The following is a 14,550-nucleotide window of genomic DNA, read 5'->3' on the forward strand; positions in this document are numbered from 1 at the left end:
ATTAATCGTTCTTACTGAATATGCTTTTACTTCCTCTTCGTCATGTCTCCCTCTTCGTCATGTCTCTGTAAACAACATGCTTTGCTATTAAAGAAAAACTAGATTCTCAATATCATATCTAAATGTTCACATCCAAGTCCTGATTATCAGACTCAGACATGGTACAGTCGAATTTATTTAGCTGGGAGATGCATAGCAAAAACTCTCATTCAAGTTTTACCTATTTGATATAATGGCGCTATTGGAAAGATTCTGCAAAGTATTATTTGTATGTTGAAGATCTGGATTTCTAGTAGGATGCCTAGGAAGCGAGGCAACACATTAACTTAATATTCTCCTCATCCCATTCTCCTGTTTATTTTAGTTATATGTTATGTTTTACAACTTTTTGCCTCTTTAATTGATCGGTGCTTAATTTTTCTAATACAGTCTTCTGAAAAGTCTGACCTTGATGAGCAATTAGTCGGTAGCAGAATAAAAGTTTGGTGGCCATTGGACAAGATGTGAGTACTTAAGGACTGTATACATTCCTCTTTGTAATATTCTTGCTAAATCTTTGAACTCTTTTTTCCCCTCTTTCAATTTGTCTTTCCAAGTTAATTGTGTCTTCTCCATTCCAATTACCATCAATCCTTTTAGACCTTGATAAACATTAAGACTCCGTAAATTTTGTTCCTATGTTATATTAAATATGCGCTTTGCATTTTGGTTCAAAAGAAGCCCCCAGTGAAGTTTCTGACACTGAATTGAAAGGCCTTCTTTTCTTTTGTTATATGATAGTTCTTATTTTGCAGGTTTTATGAAGGCATTGTAAATTCTTATGACCCTGTTAAAAAGAAGCACCAGGTGAAATGGCTCTCACTAATCCCAACATGCTATTTTCTTTTCTCTTTTCATAACCTCTTCCATGTACTTGGGCTTGGATCTTTGCATATTCTGTCATACCTACGAGTGTGTCTTCCACAAAATCACGGTCCATTTGTGTTTTCTCGGCCAGCCTTTGACCATGTTCTTTCTGATGCTCCTCTTACCCTTGATGTAACATCAAGTTGAACTAAACCACACCATCTAAGCTGTTTTCTCTGAGTTTCATTTCTTTTATTTTTTATTTTTTATTTTATATATATTGGCACCGGGTGTTTGGAATAAAGTCCCGACTAATCCCAGGGGTGCACAGGCCCTCGGCAAGAAATTTCCTGCAAGTGCACCTTGGAAATTCAAGGGAAATTCCATTAGTTCGATGGCTTCTATAAATTGTTTGAATCCAATGATTCAAATGTTAGACCTGGAGGGAGTAGACCACCAAGACCAAGGCTCTTACCACTTGAGCCAAACCCTAGGGCTATCATTTCTTGTTTCTGATGTTTATCGTTCCTAGTTTTTTATTTTTTATTGTTATGAACAGGTGTTATATGCTGACGGTGATGAAGAAGTTTTAAATCTCAAAAAGGAGTGCTGGGAACCGGTTGGAGATAATGTTTTGCCTGTTGTGCGTGTTTTGCCTTTGGATTGTTTTCCATAGTTGTCTTATTTTAGAAAAAAATAAAACAAAAAAGAACTCTTGTATACTGTTATTATGCTGCTATTATTAACAGGGTCAAGAGAGTAATGCTCAAGAACCATGTGCTTCATCTGATCTGTGAGTTGTATATCTTGTTTTTTTAATCCTTCCAGATTAATGCTTTAGTTTGCGTATTGATATATGGCAATGGTCTTTCTTTTGAATTGTAATTATACTGTTAGTTCGGTAAATTAATTACTTTTGGCCTTTATCAATAATTACGTGAAGCAAGTGAATAATTCTATGTTTAGTTTGCTCCAGAAGTTTCCTTTTTATATTCTGGATGGCCCTCGGATAAAAACTCTACTGCTGTTCGCTAATATGGGATTTTTTTTTTTTTTTGGCATATTTAGCAGTAGCTACTTTCTTAAAGAATAAAAATGCTAATTGGATCCTTTGAACTCAACTTCTTTGGATTGTCATGTTCCTTTTTTCTTCCATTTTTGCTAGTTTGACAGGTCTCGTGTTTATGTTTGCTCCTGTATGACGCATAATCAGTTTCAAAGGTGTTTGTGCAACTTGTGGGATTTGCTAAATTCTAGGTCTTATGGTGATATGGGATCGGGTTTATGCTCACATAGTTGTTCAATGCCGATACCTGATAGGGAAAAACTTAGGTGCATAGCTGGGTATGAGTGTCACAAATTTAAATTTACTTGAATTGAATTTACTTGTATTTTTTTTTAGAACTTTACATGGCAAAAGCTTTGCATTCCTTAATGCCATGGAAGAAAAAGGGACAAGTTGGAATGCAATGATGAACATAATTTGCATGGCATCTTTAGATTCCCTATTAATAATTTTCCTTGATCCAAATTGTTTGATATGGTGATTGCCTGATGTATGTTGTTTCCTTATACTTGGTTTGATCTTATATGCACATACATACATATATACATATATATGTATATTTGTGCCGTGCATTTTGCCAGACTGCAAAGGAGAAGGGGGAAAACAAAGTCAAAGTCAGCCAAACGAGAAATAGTTGATTCTTCTTTGAAAAGGTTGGTTCACAATCTTTCATATATCTGTGAATGTTTCCTCTGTTTTATGTGTCCCATGGACTGAAAAGTCTGGAGGCTTTCCAGGAGTGGAGGTTCAGGTGGCATATCTGAAGTCGTCAAACGAACAGAATCTGGCGGTAATTCTGCAGATAATCTTGAGCCTGACAAGCCTATTGTTGTTTCCGAGTCTGTGAATGACCCTTCTGTGGCAGAAGATGGGTTGAAAGATGATGGCCATATAAAGTCTACCGGAAAATCGAGGATTGAGAGGCTAAAGACTGGTACCAGCTTGATGCAGAACATGCCTAAGGCTACGACCTTGCGCAAGGGATTCCTTTAACTTACAGATATATGTTAGAAAGGGTGCAAAGAAATGGAGGTAGTTCAGTTCTATTTACCTGAGTTAGACAAGGTTGTGTATAGAGTGAGTGGTGACAGAAGCTCTTAAGGCTTATAATTTTGGCTTTAGGACAGGGTAGTATCAGTTATAGTCTCTTTCTTTTGTTTCTCATGTAACGGCAGAAGCAAGCATAGGGTGTTTTTCTGCCTTCAGAGACTGGTTGATGCATTTGAACTCTTACCAACTTGTTTCATGTTATTATTGTTCTCTGGGTTCTGCTCATCTCCAGTTTGAAACTCTCCAATTGGTCCAATGTAGGGGTTTTTCAAACCTGTGATGTCGACTTTTATCAATAAAATGCAGAACGTTTCCTTTCAAAGAAATGAATTTCACTTTAACAGGGCTGTGTTTCAAAATTTTCCTTTCCTGCTTGCAATTTTGCACGATATATCACCCAAAATTAAAACCAGAGTTCATAAAATGCCCTCAAATCTCGGTACAATGCTATATATCACCTATATATATATCATTATATGTACAGAAAATTAGAATGAGAAGTTCCATATTCATTTCCCCAATTTTCTTTTCACTCTCTCTTCACCTAACCCAAAACTAGTTGCCTAACTTTTGAAGTGTATTACGTCTTCCATCATCACCACTATCATACCTACTAAAAACAAGAACACTTATGTTTCAATTTCAAACGTTAGGTAGTGGGGACCTTGGTTGATGCAACTCGAAACTGAGATTGTGTTAGTTTTGGAGGTTCTGAGAAGTGTGCAATTATGATATGGTATGATATTTCTTTCCACGAGGGCAGGTTTCATATCCTTAATTGTCGCTTCTTTTCTGAACGAGAAAGCAAATCCTTATGAAAAAGTCTAGTTGCATACATACTTATGCACTAATATGTACATTAATTTATTGTGATTAGTCAAAAAATAAATTTTATTAAAAACAGTGCTAATTTAAATTTTAAATATGAAAGAATCAGTATTGATATGCAGATTAATACGCGACTTTACTTGTACGTAACAAAACTCAATTCTTATAAGCATAGAAGAATAGTCTTATCATCTTTAGTACTTATGTTAGGCTAATAAATTCTCAAACAATGAATAATAGATTAGTTTTGCTATATACAAGCACAATTGTGTATTAATCTGTATACCAATACTGATTCATTCATACTTAAAATTTAAATTAACACTATTTTCAATAAAATTTACTTTTTGATCAATTACATCATATTAATATACAGATTAATACATAATTATACTTACAATTATATTTTTCCATAATAAATCACGAGTTGATCAGCCCTATTGCCTAAAAGGAGGGATATTAGTGGTTGTTTCAAAAATTGTACGACTTTAATAAAGCATCACTCACTTTTCTCGGTCAATGCTATCGGACATTCGTGCATCTTCCTTTTCAATATTATTAAATATTTAATATTAATATTTAATAAACAAAGCGGTTTTAACTTCTGGAAAGCAGTTCTTCATCTTCCTTTTCATCTTTTAAATTTCTCTATCTCCGCCCCTAACTTACCTATCATACTACCTAATACTACCTACTATCATAGCTAGGCGGTTATTAGCGTTTGATTCCAAATCTTCATAAGTCAGGGATTTTCTTGGGCCCACTGAGCGGGTCCTAGACTCCTCGCATCAGCTATCCCGTCTGAGGCGGCGGGTGCGGGCTGGACTTCGACTCGCCTGCGTTTTCACTTGTTCCCTCGATCTAAAATATATATATATATATATAATTTTTTAAAATTCTCGTATAAAAGAAAATAAATTATTTAATTATTCTTAATTTTAATATAAAAATAATATATTCTAATACTATTTTATTCAATTTTAATTTTAACTCATATCTTATCTCATCTAATTTTTCATTTCATTATAAGGGTTAATAAAACAGATCCAATATAGAACATTATCACCGAATTAACCATTTTTAAAATTTATTGTACTTTTTGATTATTAGGTATAAAAGACAGCTGCAATGAATTATCTATAAACAAAATTTATAGCTTTTAGCTACAATATTATTAAAGAAAAACTCAAATTTGGTCTACACTTTATATATAGCAAATCTTATTTTATTATTTTTTTTATAACACTCCCTCTTCTCTTTATCTACATCCATAAACTTTTACAAGTTTATTTAAATTAAATAAAAAAATGTGATAAAATAAAATAAACTAATAATTAATAATTAAAATATGATAAAGTGAAATAAATTAATAATTAAAAAAATTAAATATTTTTTAAATTATTAATTATTCATAACTATATAATAAATAAATGGATATCCAATGTGAAAATTTGATGTGAATAGCCAAAGTTGAATTTATCTTATATTATTTTATTACTATATAATAAAAAACTAGTTATTCTAATGTGGAGACTTATATAAATAGAATAGTCAAAATCTAAATTCATCTTACATTCATAAAAAATATCCTTTAACTTTGGATAATCCATTGAGAATGCTCTAAACTTGGCTTCTTTCTGTTTTTAGGATAAAACTTGTAACAGGTCGGGTGAAAATTTCATTTTAATAGCAGTTAATAAAAATTCACCACGTAAGACGTGTAGCAAACCAAAATTGGCACTCACATACAATAGATTACTTCATTTTATTTTAATAATTTATTTAATCTCTTTTCCCTTGTCTCTCTCCTCTATCTCTCATGAAAAAAGTGAGTAAATATAAGACCTATATAAAAATAAATAAATAAGTTTTTTAATTGTGAATCCCACTATTTTTTAAAATGATTGTGCATCGTTTGTATAATCTACGACTGTATATAGCATTACTCTTTCCTATAATATATTTAAAAAGAAAAAGGATGAGTTATTTTGTTTAATTTTGTAAAAATTGTTTTATCTTTGTTTATTATGGCCGGAACCCGATATAAGATGTAGTTTGATGAAGATTTATTTTTAAAATTACTTCAATATAAACATATATATATATATATATATATTTTTGAATCGATTGAGAGTGGGTAAAAAAAAAAAACATATCAAAATCATGTCTCAGCTTGTTATTGCCTACCCCCCCGAAAAATGCCGCACTGATCATATATATATATATATATCGCATCATCTCATCATTAATTCTCATGGGCAAGAAAAACATTCTGATCTTTTTCCTAAGCATTTGGAACTTTGGAGTCTTGGAGGATGTAGATATATTTATTGTTTTTTTTTTATATATGTTTTTTATGTCGATTGTTTACCACGTGGTAGGTGGGGATCTTTGCTTATAAAAAGCATAAACCACACGCTAGTTTCACCAGAATATGTAGCTTATGCCTCTCGTTTCTTCCATTCCAACAACACGTTTCTTAATTTCCTTGATCTCTTTCTTTTTCTTACCAAATCCAAACAGTGCGAACCAAATTAAGTCGGGCGACACATGATGATGATCTATACATCTGAAAAAGACCAAGTTATGCCAGTACTTGAACATGGTTCCTCCTCAGTTTCCGGACAAACTGTTTGCGTCACCGGCGCAGGCGGCTTCATTGCCTCATGGATCGTGAAGCTTCTCCTAGATAGAGGCTACACTGTTAAAGGGACTGTGAGAAATCCAGGTAATTATTAGACGTCGGAGTACGTACGTACAGTTCATTCTGAGATGCAGGTTTTTATTTTTACATGAAATGGCATCTTCCTGGGACGTTGATACGTAGTTTTCTTTCATTAAATTGCATGGAAGTAATTAATTCCTTTAATATATATTTACTAATGCATGAATATTTCATGTCATGTCTGTGTATGCACTGCGCGCATGGGTTAATATATATAGGGGACCCAAAGAATGCTCATTTGAAAGAGCTTGATGGAGCAAAGGAGAGGTTAACTTTATGGAAAGCTGATCTTCTTGATTATGAGGGCCTTAAGGCAGCCATTAATGGGTGTGCTGGAGTTTTTCACACCGCGTCACCCGTGACCGATGATCCCGTTAGTACATGAGTTTCTCATCTTTTATTTTGCTGCTATCTATTCATATTCACGTATGTTAGTGATGTTAAATCATTAATATTATAATGAATATATAATTTTAAGTTTTGATTTGCAATAGATATATATATATATATATAAGTAATATACATGATCACACACTAGCTCGATCTCATCTCATTTTTATCTCACTATATAAGATTATGTGGCACCTTTATCTGTATTAGATGATAAAGAGTCATCTGTAAAAAGATATTTTAATAGTGATAAATGTGTCATATCTTAAACACTTATTACATTTATTTTTAATATAGAATGCTAAAACTTATTAGTGGAGAACGAAAAATGTTGTATTAATTCTCCAAGAATTCTTTTCTCAGCTTTCAATAATTTATTATAACCAATTAATTTCTTTTAATTATTGTTTGTGTCGTTTTGTTATTGCTAGATATAGCAGCAAGGTTTCGCACGTTTTAAATGATCTCAATTTAATTAATAAAATTATTAATGGTTAATGTGGTTGTGATTAAAACTAAACTTGATATGAAAGGAACAAATGGTGGAGCCGGCAGTGAGTGGGACGAAGAACGTCATCATGGCAGCGGCAGAGGCCAGAGTGCGACGGGTGGTATTCACATCATCAATCGGTGCGGTGTACATGGACCCTAATAGGAATCCAGATGTTGTGGTTGATGAATCTTGTTGGAGTGACCTCGACTTTTGCAAGAACACCAAGGTTAATTGTTACATGATTAATTTACGTATAAATCAACGGCATCATTAATATATGTACGGAAGTGGCCGGTTAACCAAACAGCTAGCAAGGCCGGCCAGTCATATTTTCCTAGCTAGCTAGGTTCAAGTAAATTCAAGATATGGAGATCGATCGAGCGACTATCTGACAGCATTGAAATTAATAAACTTACAAAATTTAGTCTTATTTCTATGATCATTAATAATTAATGAATAATTTGATCATGGGAAGAAGTTTGGATTTGAATTAATGCAGAATTGGTATTGCTATGGGAAGGTAGCGGCTGAGCAGGCAGCATGGGAGGCGTCGAAGGAGAAAGGGGTGGATATGGTGGTGGTGAATCCGTCGTTGGTGATGGGACCATTGTTGCAGCCAACAGTGAATGCAAGCATTATTCATATCCTTAAATACCTGACTGGATCCGTGAAAACATATGCAAATTCTATTCAAGCTTATGTCCATGTTAGGGATGTTGCCCTCGCTCACATTCTCATTTTCGAGACTCTCTCTGCGTCTGGACGATACCTTTGTGCTGAGAGCATGCTTCATCGTGGAGATGTCGTCGAAATTCTTCTCAACTTCTTTCCAGAATATCCAATTCCAATCAAGTTAAGTTTTTTTTTTTAAATTACATATAATAATTTGTTATTATTATATGTGGTAGACCATACACACACACACACATATATATATATATATAAAGTATTTTTTAAGGAGAGTATGTTTGAAAGAAACACGGATGATCACAGTTCACCATATACCAATATGCATGCATTCACGATGAAATTTCTCACCAAATCACTAATAATTCCCAGAACATGACTACGTGGATCCAATTCAACGTGTTGCTGAGTAGCCATGACATAAGAAATTAGGCCAGTAAAAGAGTGCTAGTGTTTATCTAATAATTTAGCAAAGAGTTTTTGGACGTGGAGAATTAACCAGCTTATTTTTAACATGGCAGGCAGTTATATATGAGTAATGTTATATATACCATTGGAGCGTGCAATTATTTTAAAAAAAAAATTGAATCTATTATTAAAAAAATTAATTTTTTTTTTATTTTTATGTAAATTTTTTATTTATTTACTTTTTAAAAAATAATTATACAACATTCACATAATTATAACTGCAAGTTTCATTTCTTATATAGGCAGTAAGTGGAGATACCTTACCTAACCCGAAGTAACTGTCGGACTTGGACTACCACTGCTAGATTGATTGAACGCATGCATGGAGCACTCTTGGAAAATTATGTTAAAATGAAATTAGAAGAAAAATTGAATCTAAAAATTAATGCTAGCTAGATTCATCACCACCAAATCTCGTGCCAATATTGCGTAAGCTAGCCAAGCTGTCGATTTGCTTTTAATTGTTTGTCGAAATTATAGGATGATCAATACATGTCGTTTTATCCTCAAACTTTGGTGATCATATGATATTTTTTTGAAAAATATTCTAGTTACAAAGTAATTATATAAAAGTAATTTCACAAATTGACGTGATTCGATATACTTCATCAGATTGTAAAGTTATTTTTACTATAAAATATATCTAACAGATTAGATGAAATCATGTGATCAATTTCTAAGATTATTTTTATATTATATAATTCTTTCATAGATGTAGCAGTACTATTTTTTTTTTTTTATTGCACCAGAGTATATATAACATGATCATCATCTATATTTTAAAAATATAGTTTTTGGGTGGCTCATGAAGGGGTAGTTGCCAAATTAATTATTGTAATTAACGACGTTAATGTATCTTTCTTGGAAGTAATATTGTTTCTTTGTTTTGCAAGTTAGTTAAATGACAATGATGATCTGAAACGTGATATGTACGTATATATAATAGGTGTTCGGATGAAAAGAACCCGAGAGCTAAACCCTACAAATTCTCCAACCAAAAGCTGAAGGACTTGGGTTTAGAGTTCACCCCGGTGAAGCAGTCCCTATACGACACCGTCAAGAGCTTGCAGCAGAAGGCCATCCTTCCTGTCCTTAAACAGCAACAAGCCTCCCTCTCAAATTAAAAGCCAGCAATAGTCTTTAAAATAAATAATTCTATTCTAAAATCTCTGCACGGTACCACACAACATCTAAATAATTTTAAATTTGACAAATCAAATTATACCATGTAGCCGATGGTATATAATATATAGTGTAGAGAACTTATTGCTGTAATAATACTGTAATTTCCAGTCAGACATACATTCATACATACATACATACATACATATATTTATATATATATATATATATATATATATATATATATATATATATATATATATAAAAGTAGTGCAAGCATGCATACACGCATACATATTATTAATGGATCAGACTGCTTAATTTCATGATATATATTGATTCGATGATCGATGCTGTTGACGATTTGTGTAAAATGAAATTATGAAAGTTCGCATGATGATGTCAGATGTACTATTAATTCTTCCTCTACCTCAGGAAAAAGCTTCGTAGTTGGTATGGGTACGAGAAAATAAAACCGACAAAGACGACGACATGTTCAAACAAATTATTAAATATAAACTAAAATCTTTTTGAAGAATAAAATAAAACAACGACATTAATGACAAATTAAAGTACGTGTTCGCAATTGATTAATTTGTATTTTGGATGAATCATGTTTAGGAGAAGATCCAACACTTTTCAATTTGTTATGAACAGGAGATGATCTTGTTGCGTATCAAAACTATTTAAAAATCGCACAAGATAATATTTAAATGATTTAATAATTTCACTATATCTATTGAAGCCAAAATTAAATATATTTATATGAGATTATAAATACTCAAAAGTTTTTCACGTTCATTCTCTATTATTGCATACACTCATTTTATATATCAGAGCTTTTATTTTATAGAAAAAATTTTACTACATATCTACTGCCTCGTTTGTTTTCGTGACTAAAAACTAAAACTTTGAAAACTTTTCAAAATTTTCATACTATCAAAAGTTTTGCAAAAACAAACACACATTTTGATCTACTAGTTTTTATCTCAAAAGATCTCGAGTTTCTTATCAGATTTTCATCTCAAAATATCTCAAATTTTCATCTAAAAAAATTACATCATTGGCAAATAAATAAATAAAGGAAGTAGAAAAAAAAAACAAAATGGTTAAAAATAAAGGAAGCAGAAAAAAATCACTATTGATAAATAAATAAACAATTAAACAACAACAAAAAAAACAATTGGTTAAAAAAAAGGAAGTAGCAAAAAAAAAAAATCATCATTGGTAATATAAATAAACAAAATAAGCAGAAAAGAAAAACAAAAAAAAAATTGATCAAATGGTTAATAAAAAAGGAAGCAGTAAAAAAAATGCATCTTTGGTAAATAAATAAAAAAAATGAAGCAACCAAAAAAAAAAGACCAAATAGTTTCTCTAAGTTAAAAAAAAAAAAGAATCAACGAAAAAAATACACTATTGGTAAATAAATAAACAAAGGAAGCAACAAAAAAAAAAAGAAGTAGAAAAAAAATAAAAAAATTGCAGCATTGGTAAATAAATAAAATATTATAAAAAGTATTACAAGTACTTGTGGATCTCATATAATAAAGTCAAACTAATCTCATCTCATCTCTAAAAACAAATACATATTTTATCTAATCTCATTTCATCTCAACATATTTCAAAAAATTTTATCTCATCTTATCTCTAAAAATAAACACATATTTTATCTAATCTCATCTTATCTCATCTCATATCAACATATCTCAAAAAATTTTATCTTATCTCATCTCATTTTATCCCATTTCTAAAAACAAACAAGGCTTAATTACAGCAGCTATGTCTAATTTGTAACATATAAATTAGTTACGAGGCCTATTAATATCAATCAATATTAATGATAAATAGTGAGTTACAGCAGCTATGTCTAATTTGTAACATATAAAACGGTACAGAACATGAGATTTTAAACGGTGCAGTGTCTTAGTGCATAGCAGCCCTTTTAATTGTTTTCACACTTAGTGGTCAACAGATCCAACACCTAACCTTTATAGTTTCGTACTTAACCTGACATTTCACGTTCCACTTACTCTCGAAAGCGATATATCAAACTTCACTTCCCCATCGCCGCCTTTCGTTGCAACTTTTTATAATAAAGCAAGATGATACACAATCTTTTTTTTATAATTTTGTTAGTAATTATATTTTAATTGAGTGATGTTTTTATAAGAAAATTAGTATTTTAGTTATAAAAATAAACTTATAAATTAATATAAAGTTATTTTATTATAAAATAAATCTAATAGATTTTATAAAATTACATTAATTTATAAATTTATTTTATATAATTTTTACGTGTCTATAATAATTTTCAAATGCGTTCAAATAAAATTATTCTTGATTGATTATAGAGATGCTACATAACTAGTACTCAACCATGGGCTACGAGAGAATAAAATGGGCTAGGATTCCTGCCGAAGTTTCCTCAAAGACTATTTATGGGCCTCGGAAGAATGGCCTGTGGCCTCATTATTTCTTGATCATCTTGTTCATCCACTTCTTCGATCTACATGTCAATTGTTTTGACTTTTGAGCTACAAGCACAACATAGAATCGTGTCAAAATATTATAATTGTAAGGGTTAAAAGACAAAATCAATTTTTGAGTTTTACACACGTATTAATTAAAAGCTTTAAGGCTTTTCAACTTTTACAATTGAATCAATATTGGGTTTGAAATTTTTTGCAATTAGGTCCTTATGTTAATTAACTCTGTTAGATCCATTAACAATGTACGTAAATATTGCAACGTGATTTTAATGTCGCATGCCAATTAAATTTGATAAGGACGCAAAAGCCATGTTTGTGATCTTGTAAAAAATGTAAAAATAATTCTAATATATAAAGACAAAATTAGCCCACCTTCATATTGACGTGCTTTCGAAAGAAAAGTTTTTCAATTTCAGTATTTTAGGCTATAGTATCGCTATATATAGTTATAGATTGTGTAAAATGCTTTACACCCTTTCTAAAAAATAGTAGAATCTATTAGTAAAAATTTAATTTTTTTTTTTTAAGTGAGACTTATATTTACTATATTTTTTTAAAAAAATATACGATATTTACATATTTTATAATTACACATATCATTTCTCTTTAAACAGTTAGGTTGGAAATCTTTTTGCAATTAACTTCCAGCTCTATACAACCCTTATTAAATCCATTGACAATGTAGTTGCCACATGTAAGTTAATCATGAAAGTGCATAATTTGATTAAAAATTAAATTTTAAAATTTCAATCATGATACCGATCTGTCGAGCGGTGGAAAAAATATTTCCAAAAGAGTGTAGCGTGAGTCTCACGCTCGGTCTATACCGTGCGTAAACTTCACGCGCCTTCGCGCCAATAAGCCTCTGCTGGCGTCACACGCGGCCATATTGAGATCAATGGCCTCGATCCACCCAGGCTCGATCACTGTCTCTCTTCCTAGTGTGGCGCGTGATCTACACAAGTCACTACAAAAAACAGTGATGGTTCTTTTTCGGTATATCGGTGCACTTTCCGATTGTTATGTTTTCGCTTTCTCTAATCGATGATCAAGATAAAGTAGGCGTGAAAGTTTTCAACAACTACAACACACACTTTCATGCTACGACTAAAAGTCGCCGTTTATTAGATTATTCAAAACTGTTTCAAGCGGCATTTTCTTTACTGAGAAATGGATAAGAGCCAATTTTGGCCTCATGTCCCTTTTTATTTTCATTAGTGTTGCATCTTGTTTGTTTTTAGATATTTGTTGGGGACTCCTACTCCACTAAATTTTGTATCATATAACCTTTAATTTTTTTTTATTAAAACTACTTACTTAGAAAAAAAAAAAAACTTAAAAAGAATTAGACTTATAAAATAAAATAATTCTAGATTTATTTCGCAGGCCCAACTCGTCTTATTCTATAAGAATAATTGCTTCTCACTTTTTTTTTCCTCACTTATTTACATTTAATATTCTTTCGTAAATATCCTTAGTGAAGTCTGCCAATGGCTCTAATTAACCGGGAGATATTTGGAAAAATTTTCATCTCATTTCATTCAATCTTATTTTATAATATTTTTTTTCTAAACATTATTTAAATATAAACGCTTTCAAATTAATCATTACAATTTTTTCAAAATTTTAAATAAAAAATAATTCAGCATTTTCAAATTATACAATAAAAAAATCTTTTAATTTTATAATATTTTTATTTAAAATTTTCTCTTCCTTTTTACAAAACACAATAAATACTTAAATTATTACTATTTACAAACCCTCTTACTACTATTCACAAAATTTTTATCTTGAAGCATTTAGGACTTGCTTGAAAAAAGTTTCAATCCCAAAATTTTTATCTCATCTCATATTATTTATTTTCTAAATATCATTCAAATACAAATATTTTCAAACTAATCATTATAACTTTTCCAAACTTTCAAATAAAAAATAAAAAATAATTCAACTTTTTCAAATCACTAAACAAAAATAATATTAAAAAAATAAATTCTAATAATATTCTAATTTTATAATTTTTTTATTTAACTTTTTCTTTCTATTTTTTAAAATTTTATAAAATATTAATTTAAATTATCTTATTATTATTTACAAATTATTTTATTATTATTTATAAAATTCTCAAATCATACCATTGAATTCTAGATGGCCACAGGAAAAATCTTATATTTCCACAAAAAAGTTAAATTCTTTTTCAAGTGACCCAACACACACAGGATGTTGACTGAGAGTCTGAGTACTTACAAGTCAAGCGAATTAATAAGCCAAATTGAAAGAACCTCGTGAACGTAGTACGTACGTGTCTTCCTTTGGAGGGTATAAAATTCTTATTTTTGGATCAAAAGACTTCCAACTTCCATCACACGAAAGGAAAGGGACCCTC

General features: G+C 30.8%; 2 protein-coding genes across 2 annotated transcripts; both read left to right on the plus strand.

The window, feature by feature from the left end:
- The first annotated feature begins 314 nt into the window (after window positions 1–314).
- LOC122301180 lies at window positions 315–3,158 on the plus strand. Its single transcript, XM_043112344.1, has 6 exons — window positions 315–503; window positions 795–846; window positions 1,406–1,489; window positions 1,596–1,639; window positions 2,494–2,565; window positions 2,650–3,158. Coding segments are annotated over exons 1-6 (510 nt in total). The 5' UTR covers window positions 315–501; the 3' UTR covers window positions 2,906–3,158.
- Window positions 3,159–6,232: 3,074 nt separating this feature from the next.
- Window positions 6,233–9,885, plus strand: LOC122301181 (cinnamoyl-CoA reductase 1-like). The gene is made up of 5 exons (XM_043112345.1): window positions 6,233–6,518; window positions 6,734–6,888; window positions 7,439–7,624; window positions 7,898–8,250; window positions 9,500–9,885. The coding sequence occupies exons 1-5, from the start codon at window positions 6,341–6,343 to the stop codon at window positions 9,675–9,677; spliced, it is 1,050 nt and encodes a 349-aa protein (XP_042968279.1). The 5' UTR covers window positions 6,233–6,340; the 3' UTR covers window positions 9,678–9,885.
- Window positions 9,886–14,550: the final 4,665 nt, after the last annotated feature.

Source organism: Carya illinoinensis, chromosome 2 (genome assembly GCF_018687715.1).
Source record: "Carya illinoinensis cultivar Pawnee chromosome 2, C.illinoinensisPawnee_v1, whole genome shotgun sequence".
Lineage (NCBI taxonomy): Eukaryota > Viridiplantae > Streptophyta > Magnoliopsida > Fagales > Juglandaceae > Carya > Carya illinoinensis.